General features: G+C 31.7%; 3 protein-coding genes across 5 annotated transcripts; 2 read left to right on the forward strand and 1 right to left on the reverse strand.

Moving 5' to 3' along the window:
* The first annotated feature begins 1,648 nt into the window (after positions 1 to 1,648).
* On the forward strand, positions 1,649 to 4,040 carry LOC127258129 (cytosolic Fe-S cluster assembly factor NBP35). The gene is made up of 3 exons (XM_051284813.1): positions 1,649 to 1,885; positions 1,967 to 2,068; positions 2,943 to 4,040. The coding sequence occupies exons 1-3, from the start codon at positions 1,843 to 1,845 to the stop codon at positions 3,869 to 3,871; spliced, it is 1,074 nt and encodes a 357-aa protein (XP_051140770.1). The 5' UTR covers positions 1,649 to 1,842; the 3' UTR covers positions 3,872 to 4,040.
* Positions 4,041 to 4,782: 742 nt separating this feature from the next.
* LOC127258130 (glyceraldehyde-3-phosphate dehydrogenase, cytosolic-like) lies at positions 4,783 to 7,750 on the forward strand. Of its 3 annotated transcripts, none has more exons than XM_051284816.1 (12): positions 4,783 to 5,035; positions 5,160 to 5,216; positions 5,394 to 5,494; positions 5,739 to 5,854; positions 5,948 to 6,047; positions 6,150 to 6,296; positions 6,382 to 6,442; positions 6,553 to 6,650; positions 6,789 to 6,931; positions 7,050 to 7,133; positions 7,214 to 7,303; positions 7,411 to 7,750. In XM_051284816.1, the coding sequence occupies exons 2-12, from the start codon at positions 5,189 to 5,191 to the stop codon at positions 7,454 to 7,456; spliced, it is 1,014 nt and encodes a 337-aa protein (XP_051140773.1). In that variant the 5' UTR covers positions 4,783 to 5,035; positions 5,160 to 5,188; the 3' UTR covers positions 7,457 to 7,750. The 3 variants fall into 3 exon arrangements, with proteins under 3 accessions (XP_051140773.1, XP_051140772.1, XP_051140771.1); XM_051284815.1 differs by having other exon boundaries at positions 5,110 to 5,216; positions 7,411 to 7,749; XM_051284814.1 differs by having other exon boundaries at positions 4,784 to 5,216; positions 7,411 to 7,749.
* Positions 7,751 to 7,822: 72 nt separating this feature from the next.
* On the reverse strand, positions 7,823 to 10,241 carry LOC127258083 (prohibitin-3, mitochondrial-like). The gene is made up of 4 exons (XM_051284725.1): positions 10,135 to 10,241; positions 9,285 to 9,622; positions 8,259 to 8,863; positions 7,823 to 7,932 (listed from the first exon to the last, which is right to left on the reverse strand). Exons 1-3 carry the CDS (start codon positions 10,239 to 10,241, stop codon positions 8,265 to 8,267), a joined length of 1,044 nt encoding a protein of 347 aa, XP_051140682.1. The 3' UTR covers positions 7,823 to 7,932; positions 8,259 to 8,264.
* Between the last annotated feature and the right edge of the window lie 6,146 nt (positions 10,242 to 16,387).

Consider the following 16,387-nt stretch of genomic DNA (forward strand, 5'->3'; position numbering starts at 1 on the left):
TATCAATATATTTTGCACAAGTAAATCAGTACAAAATAGCAAATAGAATTGAAAAAATACACCTCTCAACAACATTCCAATATCATCACTGTAAATTACAAGGGGGTTAATTGACAAATTTAGTCAACTTGACGACAATATTACCGGTACGTATAGTTGATGTAAATATACATTGTTTCACTATTAAGACTAATTTAGTAAAAATAGGTAGTCATCCGTACAACTTTTCATATATATATACACACACGTGTTTCAAGAATATATACACATATGTAATGATGAATTTAAAAATGATTCAATTTATAGCAAAAGCAAATAGAGAGATGAATAAGTTTCAGTGCAATGCTGATTTATGAAAAATGGATGATTGTATTTCATTTACATACCCATATTTATAGTTACAGGATCCTTCAATATTAAGAAATACCATCAAGTCATATATACACGTAGCTACTATGTGTTCTAACAATTACGTAAGAATAGATGAAAATAAAAAATATGTAGTAATAATTTTAATATACAGGTGTGTTTGTTTGGAGGGTTTGAATTTCGAATTGGAAATTTAAATAGTAAAATTTTTTAATTGAAATTTAAATAGTAAAATTTTTGAATTGAAATAATGGTATAATATGATATAAATAGATGTTGATGTGATATTTTAAATATTAAATTAAATTTTAATATAATATAAAAAATAAAAAATAAGTATTCTATTTGATGTTTTGAAGAAAAAATATTTTAATAACTAATAATTTTGGGAAAGAATCCGACAACCGAACGCACCAGTATATTATTATTATAAAATATATATCTCTTGCCCTACTTTAAATATCCACATTCCAATATCTTCTTGTTTTTTTCAATTTTTTTTCTTGTTTCCTTTTTTCTCTTTCTTGACAGTCTTCCTCCGCCCACAACATTCCACAATCCATTTTATAACGGCGGTTTGCAATTTAACAAATACACAAACCGATCGGAATGTTTCGATCAAACCAAAACCGCCGGTTCGAAAATTGGCGGTTCGGAACCGTATGGACAAGTCTATCACAAACACCGCCACAGCAGTCACTCGGACGTTTTCCCTAATTTTCTTCTCAATTCATAATTCTGGTGCCTGCGGGTTTGCTAGCATCGCAAATAAAAATCAAGTCGTCCCGCAATTGTTGGACTTGTGATCACGATGTCATGGGTTCAAACCCCCTACATCTCAGTAACCTGCCACACATAATTCGCTAATAAAATTTAATTAATATTTTTAATAAAATATTTAAAAAATATAATAGATAATTAAATAAAAAAAAATTTTAAAAATGGTCTCTCCTCCCTTCTTCTATCTTTCATCTAAAAATAATTGAACCAAACTTTTAGATTGTCTCTCCATCCTTCTCTTTTCCTCCTAAATCCTCCAACAAACAGACAGCAAAGATTTTAAATTCTAATCTTTTTTAAATATCGCATTATATATCATTTTTATTTCACAAAAATATTACATCACCGGCATTTGCGGTATTGTTTGGGCGGTTGCTGTCAACATTCCATATTTATTTGTTGGAATTTTCAGGCCCATTATTATAGTCGAGCATCGTTTTGTCCAGCCCATTCAATTTCAAAACCCAACACGCCGACATTATTTCTCATATCACAATCACAGGTTTGCAATCAAATTTCTCAACTTCTTGCAGCTGAATTCGGATTTTTTGCTTTGTGCTGTGGTGGTTTGGAACTGCTATATATACATATTCTTTTGTGGGAGGGTTTTTGGGTTGAAAGGTCTCCTTCTACCAGGTTCCTTCTTGAATAAGTCTAAGAATTATCAGCCTGCAGCTCAGGAATAGGGAAAGAATGGCAAGCAATGGAGGTGAAATCCCTGAGAACGCCAACGAACGTGCGTATTCGTGTCGACTTTCGCTATACTATTCGAGGTTTCTCAATTTGATGATGCTTACATCATAATATTGGTTTTCAGATTGCCCGGGGCCTCAATCGGAATCAGCTGGAAAATCCGACGCCTGCGCTGGATGCCCTAATCAGGAGGCTTGCGCTACTGCTCCGAAAGGCCCCGATCCTGGTGCGCTTGCTGCTTGCTTAATTTTGATTATTATTTTTCCGTGTTGTGGCAAATTTAATTTGCTTTTGGTCTCGATCGTGCCAATAGAAGTATCCTAACTTATACTTGTAAGATTGGCCTGTGCTTGAGTTGATTAGGTTTAGATGGCTCAACTTTGTACTCTAGACGAACATAGTTTCTACCTGAGCAATTCATTCATGTTAAGCTTCATAATAATAAGATTTTGTACACATGGATTAATTTGTTTGTTCTCTGATTTTAGTTCATTTTCTCTATCATATAGAGATAGAGATTAGCTGTATACGTTCTGGTATGTTCTGTTGGTATTAGCATGTGCTAGATTAAATGATAGTAAGCATTGATATTTGTAAGGTAAAGGTAATGTGTTTGTGTGATTTGTATACATTTAACTAAACACCTGTTGGTCTTGACTTGTCTATGCGTGTCTGTGAAATGCTTGCCTGTATCTAAACGGATTTTGTATTTGTAGATTTTTTGTACACTCTTCTAATCATCTACATTTCTTGGTGTTTAATCCGAGGCTAATTTGATTTCAATTGTCCTTGATGTTCTAGGAATAGGAACTGAGTAATTAGAACATCGGATTTTCTGGCATTTTAGATATTTAATTAAGGACATTTCTTCATTCATCCAATAGGAATAGGATATATATATATATATATTAGATAAGTGGAATTTGCATTGTAAATTTTGATCTAGGAATATTTTTCCCTTTTTTGCTGAAGAAGTTGAACGGCCATAGAACTATTTCCTTCCATCTACCTTTATTATAGCCTGATTTCTTTTACTGTGCTTGATTTTATTTTTTTTTTTGTCTTTGATCGAGAAGTATGTTTTCTTTTATTTGTGTCAGATTTGGTCTCCATTGTTGAAAGAATGGCGACGGTGAAACACAAAATACTAGTGTTATCCGGGAAGGGCGGTGTAGGAAAGAGTACATTCTCTGCCCAACTTTCATTTGCGCTGGCAGCTATGGATTTTCAGGTTGGCCTTCTCGATATTGATATCTGCGGACCGAGCATCCCAAAGATGCTTGGTCTTGAGGGACAGGAGATTCACCAAAGCAACCTCGGTTGGTCTCCCGTGTATGTGGAATCAAACCTCGGAGTGATGTCAATTGGGTTCATGCTCCCCAATCCCGATGACGCTGTCATATGGCGAGGCCCTCGAAAAAATGGGATCATCAAGCAATTTCTCAAGGATGTCTATTGGGGAGAGCTCGATTTTCTCATAGTTGATGCGCCACCAGGCACCTCAGACGAGCACATTTCCATTGTTCAATTTCTCCAATCCACTGGAATCGATGGTGCCATCATTGTCACTACCCCACAGCAGGTATCACTTATAGACGTCAGGAAAGAAGTCAGTTTCTGCAAAAAAGTCGGGTTGCCAGTTCTTGGTGTGGTCGAGAACATGAGCGGTCTGCGCCAACAGTTGCCCGAGTTCAAATTCATGAGCGTGAGTGAAAATGGCGAGCAAAAGGACATGACACAATGGGCTATTGCGTACATGAAGGAAAAAGCTCCGGAACTGCTGAATCTTGTCGCTTTTAGCGAAGTGTTCGATAGCAGCTCTGGGGGCGGTGAGAAAATGTGCCAAGACATGGAAGTTACCTTCCTGGGAAAGGTTCCATTAGACCCGCAGCTATGCAAGGCTGCCGAAGAAGGAAGATCGTGCTTTGAAGATGGTAAATGCCGAGCAAGCGCCCCGGCGCTGAAGGCGATCATAGAGAAGCTGCTGTCACAGATGAAGGTATCAAGAATGGAGGAGAATGGAGCCTAGCTCAGCTCTATGTGTATGTATATCAGTATATTGCATTGTGTCAGGAATTTGATTTTATTTTAGGAGAGTATGAATTAATGTTTTTATGGATTGAGTTTTGTTGCCTCTTTTCTTTTTTATATGCATGAACAAATTTGTCTAGTTTCTATAGTAATATATTCTTGTGGTACTCATTAGATAAGATTGGTGTTTGCCTTGGAACTTTTGGCTGGGAAATAGGGCTGGTCTGGTGACTGTTGGAAGTTGGATCGGTAAGAATTTTAAATATAAATTTTTAAAAAATAAATTTTATATAATATAAATTGATAGAAAATGTATACTACAGAGTAATATTTACTTTTTGTAAATATATTTTTTAATATTAATATTATATTGGTCAGTTATGATATTTAGATATTATTTTTTAAAATAGTACATTGTTCAGACAAAAATGGGAAAATGGTACGGAGAGAGTATATTTATTTATTGATTAAATAAAATAATTTTATAAAGTTTTGAAACTTTTAAATGAATTTAAAATATAATTGTGTATTAAAGAAGTATTGAAATAGAAAATTTTGAATAATTCATATTCTATTATTTTGCAAAATGCATCTTAAATATTCGGCCATGTTATGACACATCAAATATAATGATAGGTGTCATTTATTTATTATTGTTGAATCATCCAATTTGGTGACTAATTGTTTTGTAAATGATCTATAAATAGACCTAAATCTCGTGTAATAAGATGAGATTTGAATAAGTCCTATACTATTATTTTGCAAAAATGCATCTTAAATATTTGCCCATGTTATGACACATCAAATATAATGATAGGTGTCATTTATTTAGGTGGCCGAGTCACCCAATTTGGTGACTAATTGTTTTGTAAATGGTCTATAAATCAGCCTAAATTTTGTGTAATAAGATAGGATTTGCTCTCTCCATTCTCGTCTTTCAAAATTTTAAAAAATCACACAAGTATATACATATATAGGCGATATACTTATTATTAGTATAGTTATGTTTTATATAGTTCTCAAAGTATTTCATTTTGGGTTATTTTTTTAACTAGTAAATAACAATTGTAGGATATACAAGTAATTGGTTTAATTAATGAAATAACAGAATCGGTGGAAGTGGTTAATAAGACCCTATAAAAGCGGGCTTACTTTTCAGACGGTAACATCACAATCCACATGCTCTGCCGCGTCTAACTATATAAATACACACACTCACTAACACTCTCGCCACAGCACTCGGATACGTTTCCCCTAATTTTCTTCTCAGAACTCTGCTGCTACAGATTGTTTCTCTCTGTATCTCGTATTCATCATGGCCAAAATCAAGATCGGAATCAACGGTATTTGTCTTACTGTTTCGATTCGTTTTCATGTGGATTTAATCAAGTTCGTCTTTAATTTCCATGCCGAAGCTGTTTCTCGAATAAGAGACCTACGAGTTTATTTCTTTATTTATCTTTCCTAAAAAAATCTGTGTATGTAATGTCTAACGATCTGGTTTGTGTGAGAATATTTAGGATTTGGAAGAATCGGCCGTTTGGTTGCCAGAGTTGCATTACAGAGCGATGATGTTGAGCTTGTTGCTGTCAACGATCCATTTATCACCGTTGAGTACATGGTAGGTATATTACTTCCTTCCATGTTTACGTGTCGTTGGAAGTTGCCTTTGTCAAGGTAGATCTGATCTGATCTGAGTACGTGAGTTATGAGTGACGAATATGACATCTATCTATACATTTTTCATATAACTCACGATGTCAAAAGGTTAATCAATTTCAGTTGACACTTTTGTTTATAAAAATTACTAGTTTATTTATTTGATGTAAATGTGCTTTCTATGTGTATGAATCTTGTTTGTACAGTCGTATATGTTCAAATACGACACCGTTCATGGTCAATGGAAAAAACATGAGCTTAAGGTTAAAGATGACAAGACCATTCTCTTTGGGGACAAGCCAGTGAAAGTTTATGGCATGAGGTGCATCTTTAATTTGCTTTCGTATAATTAGGTTTAGCTATAAATTGAGCACTATTCATTCATTATCTTTCTCTTTTATATACTGATGAATAGGAATCCAGAGGAGATCCCATGGTCTGAGGCTGGGGCTGACTACGTGGTAGAGTCTACTGGAGTATTTACCGACCAGGACAAGGCTGCAGCTCACTTGAAGGTTGCCATCAACATTCTTATTTTATTATTATTAACCAATTGTTTGTCGGTTTGAAATTTTTTGTTATTGAGTAATTGTTTCATGTGTCGAATTCGATATTAGGGAGGCGCAAAGAAGGTTGTGATTTCTGCCCCAAGCAAGGATGCTCCCATGTTTGTTGTTGGTGTCAATGAGAAGGAATACAAATCTGACATTAAAATTGTTTCAAATGCTAGTTGCACTACCAATTGCCTTGCACCATTGGCTAAGGTGTGTTATCATCTACAAAGTTTTTGTTACAGATGCAGATACAGGATCGAGCTTTATGTTAGTTTTGTGTCTTTCAATATTACAGGTGCTTAATGACAAGTTTGGCATTGTTGAGGCGCTGATGACCACTGTCCATTCCATCACTGGTATGTGAATTCATTCATTACTCGAATTTGGACTCTAAATATGCATGCGTATGATAGCAGTCCCAGGTTTGTTTGATTGATTTATCGTGTTTTTTTTACCTGTCATTCAGCAACACAGAAAACTGTTGATGGTCCATCGATGAAGGACTGGAGAGGTGGAAGGGCTGCTTCATTTAACATCATTCCCAGTAGCACTGGAGCTGCCAAGGTATCGTAAATAATTGATCGATTATTTTCAATCATGATACATTATTGCTTGTTTTCACTAGAATTACTAATTTGAAGATAACTTTGTATGATAACTGCTTGAAAACAGTTTGAATGATGGATTTGTAAAAAATGACAGGCTGTTGGAAAAGTTCTCCCTGCCTTGAACGGAAAGCTTACGGGGATGGCTTTCCGAGTTCCAACAGTTGATGTTTCAGTGGTGGACCTTACTGCAAGACTCGAGAAAAAAGCCTCGTATGATGAGATTAAGGCTGCAATCAAGTAAAAGCCATCTTCCATTTCTTGTTTCCTTGAGGATCAGATCAGATTAGATTAGATTAGATTGACAAACTTGAATAATACTCTTTGTTTTTTTCCATGAATGATTTTGATTGTGTAGGAAGGAGTCGGAGGGTAGCTTGAAGGGTATCCTAGGATACACAGAAGATGATGTGGTGTCATCCGACTTTCAAGGCGATTGCAGGTGCGTGCACTTCAGTTTGATACATTTACAAATCATCTGCTTGTAGTTGAATTATTTGATTCGAATTCGATTGGATTCAGGTCTAGCATCTTTGATGCCAAGGCTGGAATTGCGCTTAGCGAGAACTTCGTGAAGTTGGTGTCTTGGTATGACAATGAATGGGGTTACAGGTGAGTACATACTAATATATTTTGTTACTGTGTATCATTTATATGTATGTATGTATGTATGTATTAAACCTGGCTAACTAACTAACTCCAAACTGTATGTATTGTAGCAACCGTGTGGTCGATTTGGTCAGGCACATTGCAAAGGCTGGCTGATGAACAAACCACTTATCTCTCTCTCTTCAACATCCCATTCCCTTGCCTTGGAATGAATAATCGTAGCAGATAGATAAGATAGATGTTCCTTAATTTTGAAGAGCAATTTGTCATATGATATCCAAAGTTTGAGAAACTTTTGGACCTAAAATAAGTTTCTGCACTCGGCCTCTCCAACTTTTATCAGCTATTTCCTTCCATCCCCAGATGAGAGAAAATTACAATTTCAAATGTTTAGATGAATGTAATTTCTCAACACTATACCATGTACTTTGGGCATAAAGGAAATTCTGAAACCCATCTCATGTGGTTTTTTGCATTATTATCGTCATCATCGTTATTCCTTCCTATTAAATGTTGATACAAGTAATCAACATATGATCAAGAAAAAGCAGCAAATGTCGTTGAAACGAACTGTATTGGTGAGTGGATGAGAACTGGCAATGTCAATAGCAGATGAGATGCAAGCAAAACACCTGCAAAAAACCAAAGAGAAGCTAATCAATCAATCGGATAAATATTTAATGGAAAACAAATTTCAATATTCCCTATGTCTGGTGGCTATGTATGATCTTCCACATATTATGCATGTTATACTAATTCAACTAACATCTCTGTATGCCCCTATTGTCTCTCTTTTCTTTCCAATCAAACATCAGATTTCAAGAGAGAATTTTGCATAAAAGATAAGTAGTAATGCAGTGAAATAGCTATTTGCCAATGCTGCTCAAACAGCTCGGTTAATCTGAGAATGCCAATGGACATAGAAGAAGAGTCAAAAGTATTTCAATATTAATCTAACCTCAGATCAGCGCCGTGCACCACCAAAGACCATGTTAATGTTGTTGTTTTTCTTTTTGTTGGGGATATACATCACATTCCCGTTCCTTCCCAGGACCATTGCATTAGTCTTCGATGCCTCAATCTTCCTCAGCTGAATCAAACCCAATCCTGCAGCAGTAGTTGCATCTGAAATCAGCTTTGCACACTCGCTCTCCCCTTCACTCTTAATCACTACTGCCTTCTTCTCTTGCTCTGCTTTTGCCACCGCTAGTTTAGACCGCTCCTCTTCCACCTTTGCCACCTGTTTCTGCTCCACACTCTTTACAAACTCCTCACTGTAGGATAAATCAGTGATCGACACATCATCCACAAAAATGTAAGACTCCTTTGCCTTTTGCACCATAGCCTCGCGAACAAGTTTAGAAACATGAGAATGTTGTGAAAGCAGCTGGTCAGCATTTAGCTGTGCTACAACCTTGCGGACAACATTATTTACAATTGAAGGAAGAAGAGTATTTTGATCGTAGGAATGTCCAAGGGTTTCGAGAATCTTAGGGAGTGACTGAAGCTGAGGGTGTGATAGCACACGCACAGTGAGCTCCACCTCCTGGAGATCTTTTGTGCCTGTTAACGAACACAATTATCTTGAAGTTGTGCATACATACTAAAAGACAAATACCGATTTATTTTGAACAAATTTTAAGAAAAATAAATAAATTAATCCTTGTCGAGAATGCAGTCACAGATTTACAGAGATTCGTTGCTGAAAAACCTAAAATGAGACGCAATCAGTATTTTGCACTAGTCTAGACTCTAGAGAGAGAGAGTTGAGAGATAATCAGAGCAGCAGCTGCAGCACAACTGAGAAACCATTCAATAACTGAAATCTATATTCTATAGCCAAAACACCATACAATTTCATATCTAAAACACCAAAACAGACGCGCCATACACCCTACCACTCACTGTAGTTTTGAGAAATTCGTTCCTAATATCTTGAAAGAGCAGCGGATTCATTCAACAGAAGGCGGAAATCAAATGTTACCTATAACAGAGGAGAAGGTGTAGGGACGCGTGCGAACATCGAATATGTAGGGTTTTTGAAGCCACGGTATGTAGAAGTGTGCACCTTCGCCAACACTGTAATTGAGAACGCCAAGGAAACGATGAAATATAACACCGCGGTGGCCGCTTTCGGTGGTGTAAAAAACCTGTCCGATGACAGTGGAAGCGAGCAGAGGAAGGTAGATGGCCCTAACGCCATATTTGAGAAGTCGTTGTACTCTTTTCCCGTACTCAACAGCATCAAAAAACTCATCATTATGACCCCATCCCATGACTGATGACTGTGGAGTGGTTCTGGTTCTACTTTTGATTCTGATTCTGGAGGGAAATTTTGAAAACGGTTATGAGGCGGTTACCAGAGAGAGAGATGGGCCAAGTATTTATACCACTGACTGCCTCCCAATATGGACCTGGGCTTCGTAAGTTAGGCCATAGAGTAAAAAATTCATTGAGCTTAATTATTTCTAAATTAAAAAATCCGTACTGTCCAAAAAAATAATAAATAAAGGAACAACACATTGCATAAGGATAATTATTATTTTTTTTAATGATATATATATTATGTGTTTGAGATCAAAGTAGAATTTATGAATTTTAGAACTTTTTTTTTATATATATAATGTTTCTTTTACAGTTTTCTAAGTGGATTAGTGAGTTTACACTTTTACATATAGTGGATCAATTTCACTCATTTTTACCTGTTTATTTTACTGTAATTGTATATATATATATTTTTTTAAATATGAATATACCCAATTTTTTTCCTTACTTTCACAGTTTATATCCAACTTCTCCCCCTAAAGCTTATGTCGGCTGCCGTTCACTTCTACCGTGCATATTCAAGCGCCGTCAATCTGTCGCCACTTCCACCACCGACATGCTCTGTCAATCTGCTGCTCACTTCGACCGCCCGCATCCGATTTTCCCTGCTACGCATTTCTGATAACTTTTTTTATTAGAAACTTCTCTTTATCGTGGACAAAAGTTAGATTTTTATAAATATTTTATTTTTTATGCTTTTATTTTTGCTTTCTAATATTTTGTTTTTTCATGTTTTTATTTTTGCTTTCTACTATGTATAAATAATTTAATATAATATTTTTGACATTATTGCGCATTCCTCACAATTTACCTCCATTTGGTATTTAAATTTTTATTTTTCATTCTTTCTACTTTATTTTTAGTATCATGTTTGTTTGATTATTGTATTTTTAAATATGTAATTATAATTTTCGCTAGATTGTGTTGCTGCTGTAGACCTTTCTTTGTGGTCATTGGATACATTTTTTCGTCGTCGAGTTACGTTGACTTAGAGTGTATTTGTTTGGAGGTTTGAATTTTGAGTTGAGATTTGAATAGTAAAAATTTTGAATTGAAATAATTTAATGATATGATATAAATGGATGTCGATGCTATGTTTTAAATGTAAATTGATTATTAGAATAATATAAAAAATAAAAAATAGGTATTTGTTGTAATATTTTTAGGGAAAAATATTTGGACAAATAGTGAAATTTTGGCAAAATTCCTCGAACAACCACACCCTAAATATATTTTATTTTATACTTTTATTTCTATTTTTTTTGTATATAAATAATTTAATATCATATCTTTTGTATTTTTATTCAAATTTATTTTCAATTATTTTTCTTAATTTTTTCTCTCCTAAATTATTTTTTATACTTTTATTTATACTTGTTACTATGTATAAATAATTTAATATGATATTTTTATATTTTGCAAAGTTTAATTTATTTTGTAAGTAATTCTTTTATTGGTAAATTATATTTAATTTTAAAATTATTTAAATTTATTTATATTATTCTTATATTAATTTTTTCTCTCCTCAATTTTAGAATATTATTGTTTTTAAAGAAATATTCAATCACATTAAATATTAAAATATATGTATAATTTTCTAATTTGTATAAATAATTTAATATATAATTGGATATTAAAATTTATTTTCTATTATTATTATATTAGCTTTTTTCACATCAATTTTTGTATAAATAATTTATTATATAATTGGATATTATTCTATATAATATTGTGTCCATTATGATTTTATTGATAATTTTTTATTAATATATAAATTTATTATTAATTTTTTGGAATCATATATATATAATGTTCAATTATATATATAAATAATTTTATATAATTTTAGTAAAAATTTTAAATTCGAATAGTTTTATATAATTTTAGTAAAAAATTTAAAATTTTAAATAGTTTGTTTTTATTTATAATAATAAATGTAATTTAATTTTTAATTTTAATTTTAAAATAAATTTAGGTTATTGTTATATTTTTATTTATAGTAATTATAAATGTTAATTTGTCTATTTAAATTATTTACATGTCATCCATACTATTTTTATTTAAATTATTACGAATATAATGCTATTTTTGAAATACTTTTAAGATGATACAGTTACACAATATTTAATTCTGACAAATAACCATGACAAATAATCAATATGATGTGAATTCTTTCATCAACAATAATGGTACAGTACAAAGTAAGGTAACATTATATTATTTACTTTAGCAATTAAAAAAGCATAAATATATTACATATAACATATAAATAAATATATAACATTTTTTAAAAAAAAAAATTGTTTTAAGAATATTGTCTTATATTATTTACTTTGTTTAATATATCTTGAAAAGAATTTTTTATTATTATTATTATTATTATTACTTTATCATATTATTAAAATAATTACTCGATAAAATCACTTTAATTTATTTCATTCTTAATCATAATTTAATTTATTGGTATATTATATCATATAATGTCATTCATATTACTCTTATTTTAATTATTACTAATATGATGTTATTTTAAATATATTTTTAAGATGATGAAGTTATACGTGATCAACATGATGTGAATTTTTCATCAATAATAGTACTACAAAGGAAAGTAGGAGTATTATATTATTTACTTTGGCATTTCACATGTTTTCACTTCGATTTATTAAGTTTTAGGAGAATATTTTAAAATTATATATTACAAAATATTAAAATAATTTTTGGTGAATTTATTTTTTGAATAATACTTATATTTAAAGTATATACGTGCTCATGTGTGTATATATATATCTTTGAAATAAATATATAATTATTTTTAATTTAATGTTTTATTATATTATTTATCTAATAGTATTTCAATAATTTATATATTTTAAAATATATAAAAACTGAGGAAATTCAAAATTCAAAATTGGATATAAAGATGATTGATCATTTTTATTTTTTTTTTCACCGAACATAACAGTATATATTTATTCTTAGGCATATACAGATACAAAATACACACCCGATATAGATCATGCATACACGTATTTCAAAACAATCAATACATACTACGATTTTATATATATATATATATATATGGTGGGATGACTAGTGACGTAACAAGTCGTAAAATTTTAAAGAGATAAAATATCAGTTTACCTTTTCTATTTAATGTTTTTTTTTTTTTTTCGATTTCTCCTATGGATAAATAAGATTCAGGGAAAAATTAGGTAAAAAATTAAATATTTAGAATTTTTTTAAAATAAAATCCAATATGTTTTTACTAAAAATAATTAAAACATAAAAATATAAATCAACAAAATACAAAACATAAAAATAAAATTGAAAAGTAAATAAGAAAAAATAATAAAAATTACATAATTTTATTATTTTTTACACTAAAGAAACCTATATTTTGGAGGGCTGGGTCAACTACCCTTAATCCTTATATAGAACAGTCCTTGGGTGACAATCCGGTGTATGGTGATGTAGGTTCGGAACTATGTTGAACAAATCCTATTTTTTATATTTTAAAATTAATTACTAATTAACATTAATTTTATGGGTAAAATTGTCAATTTATCACTAATGTTAATTATGATATTGATTTTATCATTTATGAACTTGATTTAAACATTACAAATATGAAAATATATAATAATATAAATTAATTTTTATTTGGTGGCAAAATTATTTCACATGAAAAATTATTTTTTTTTTTAATACTACTCGTTCGAAATACAAAATTACCAAAAATAAAAAAATAAAATTGTATAACGATGTAGATCAACTTGAAAAGAAAAACGATACATTTCGAAATATTATAAATGAAGATTACATTCATTAAATTTTGAATACTAAATAAATTTTCATGTCCAGAATAAATTTTTATATTTTGTTTTCACCGATCATATATTTATTCTATATACGTCATCTTAGACGGCGTAGGAAAGTATTTATATAATAGACGATTATCATTTCATCATTTGTATTTTCAACGAACAAATATATTATTCTTTAGTCATAATTATTTTCAAAATATATACGTAATAATTTTTTTATTTTCCATTAATATAAAATTTCAATTCTCATTATCTTAAAAAATTTTAAAAAATGATTGAAATTATTTTTTTTAAATATTGTTTATATGTTTTTCAAATTTTCATAAATTTTGCATACTAGCTTGAATTTAGAAAAATCATAACCTGTTTTTTTTGTCGTTTTATAAATCTAAAATTCAATTAAACTTAAATAAAATAAATTAACAAAAAAATGAATATATATTCATATTATGAAAAATAATAAATTTGTTGATTATAATGTCATAGAATTGACTTATAATTTAGGTAATTGGAATCTACTTTATTTATCCACCCAAAATATAGGGCATTAATTATGAAAATAGTTTATACATATAATTTTTATTTCCATAAAAATTAAGTCCAATAAATCAAATAATTTTATTCTTCTAAAATATTATTTAGAAATGAATTTGATAAATTGTAATATAGTCTTAACGTATAACATCAGTATTATGTAGTAAATATACTATATTGTAATACTATTGAAATCATATTACATTATTGAATACAACATCTTGTCTAACAATCCACTTCATTTACTCGCATATACTACTAGGATTGGACAACAAAAAAATTTGTAAGCTCCGACAATACATATAGATCTACACTCCTAGAATATAACGACTGCAATTTTTTAAGCTAACAATGATGAATACAGATTTACACTCATAGAAAGCTAATTATAAAAAATAATAGTAAAATTGTTTCAATCTTCACTTTTGCTTAGAACAATTAGCATATTCATCTAAAATGTATAACGTCTCGTAAGAGATGACTTGGTGACGTGGGGGTTGGACTTGTGACCATGAGGTCATGGGTTCAAATCCCCGACGCCTCAGGTCGCCTGCCACATATGATTTGCCTAGTGTGACTTGCATGTCTGGCCTAGTTTGCAGGTAATTTAGCAAGATGCAAGGTTGGCCATCAACTTTCCTTTCAAATCTAGCTCGACCAGGTAAAGGATCTTCCAAATTCGGTACAAAAATGTCTTTTTCAAAGCAAATTCTTTTTATCGTTTCCAACAAATCATCCTAACCATAGGGTTGCCGACAGTATACTTGTTTTTGCTAGCAATTTCAACATGAAATGAGCAATGAAAACAAATTTGAAACTCATCATTTTACCAATTACGTCTGCTGCAGTTCCTCGAGTTTTTTTATCCGGGCCATCATCCGGAATAGTATCAAGAACATCTTTTATTGCATCCCACATATTTAAAATTCAGTCTAATATCCTATAATGCGAATCCCAACGAGTGCCACCTGGATGAGCCAAACTTGTTTCTTGATTTTTGCCATTTCCTTTAGCAATTTCACCACACTCAATGCGCCAAACAAGATTTTCATGGTGTTTTTGTCGCATTGCATCCCTTCTTTTACATAAAGCTCCAACAAGATTCACACTACGGATTAAATAATAAAAAAAGTCGCTTATTAATACCTGATCTTTTGAAGTTGCAACAACCACTAACTGAAGTTGATGAGCAAAACAATGAATATAATATGTTTGCTTATGTTAATTTAACATTAGTGTTTTAAGACCATGAAACTCACCTCGCATATTGGAAGCCCCGTCATGACCTTGACCTCTAAGGTTAGAAAGTGATAAACCATTCTTTAAAATAATTCATCAATAGCACATTTTAAAGAGTTTGAAGTAGTATCACTAACATGTACTAGTTCAACAAATCGTTCATTCACTTTTCTCCTATTGTTTACATATCTCAAAACAATAGATATATGTTTCTTCACAGAACTATCTCGAGCCTCGTCATTCAAAATTGAAAAAATTTATTTCCAATTTCATCAAAAATAATTTTACTCACTTCCATAGCACAAGCATTAATAATATCCTTCTTAATCTTAGGAGAAGTCAATTGATTATTTCCCGAAGCATTTAAGTTCATCACTTTCTTAACATCTTCATTGATCACAATGCCAATTCTAAATGTCAAGAAAATTACCTATTGGGACTGGGCCAAACTCAACACTAGTATGATATTGTCCGCTTTAGTCTGAGCCCGCAATGATTTGTTTTTGAGCTTACTCCAAAAGACCTCATTTTAGTGGGGTTTATGTGAGACTTATAATGTACGGATTTTTTTTCTCAATTTTCAATGTAGGACTTAGGTTTGCACTCCAATAATCCTCCCATCAAACCAAGGACCAACAAATGGACCTTCCTTGCGCACATTGCACTGCCTATCACAAAAAGGCCCGCTACCTGAACAACAACTGTCGCGACCGATCCAACGCCAGAAAACATTCGACACAAGGCACATCTGTAGGTCATAAGGGCGAGCCCACCACCACAACTAATGTCCAATGCCGCCCAGTCCACTTCACTATCGAACCGGGCTTTGATACCACTGTTGAGACTAAGTCAACTCAACACTATTCCGCTTTGGCTGAACCCGCACGGATTTGTTTTTGGACTTACTCCAAAAGACCTTATTCTAATGAAGTTTATATGGGACTTATAAGGTATGAATTTTTATTTTCAATTTTCAATGTGGGACTTGGGTTTGCTCCCCAACATTACCTCTTTGTAAAGATGTTTCTTATTTATTATTATCACGAAAAGCAAAATCTTGTCGTAAAATCAATCAAACTACGTTCACAACCGCTATCAAACGAACACGATAATCAAGCTCTATTTCCTTACTTCTTTGGGATAACAAGTAATCAACATTGTT

Source organism: Andrographis paniculata, unplaced genomic scaffold (assembly GCF_009805555.1).
Source record: "Andrographis paniculata isolate CXL003 unplaced genomic scaffold, ASM980555v1 Contig59END, whole genome shotgun sequence".
In the NCBI taxonomy this organism is placed as follows: Eukaryota; Viridiplantae; Streptophyta; class Magnoliopsida; order Lamiales; family Acanthaceae; genus Andrographis; species Andrographis paniculata.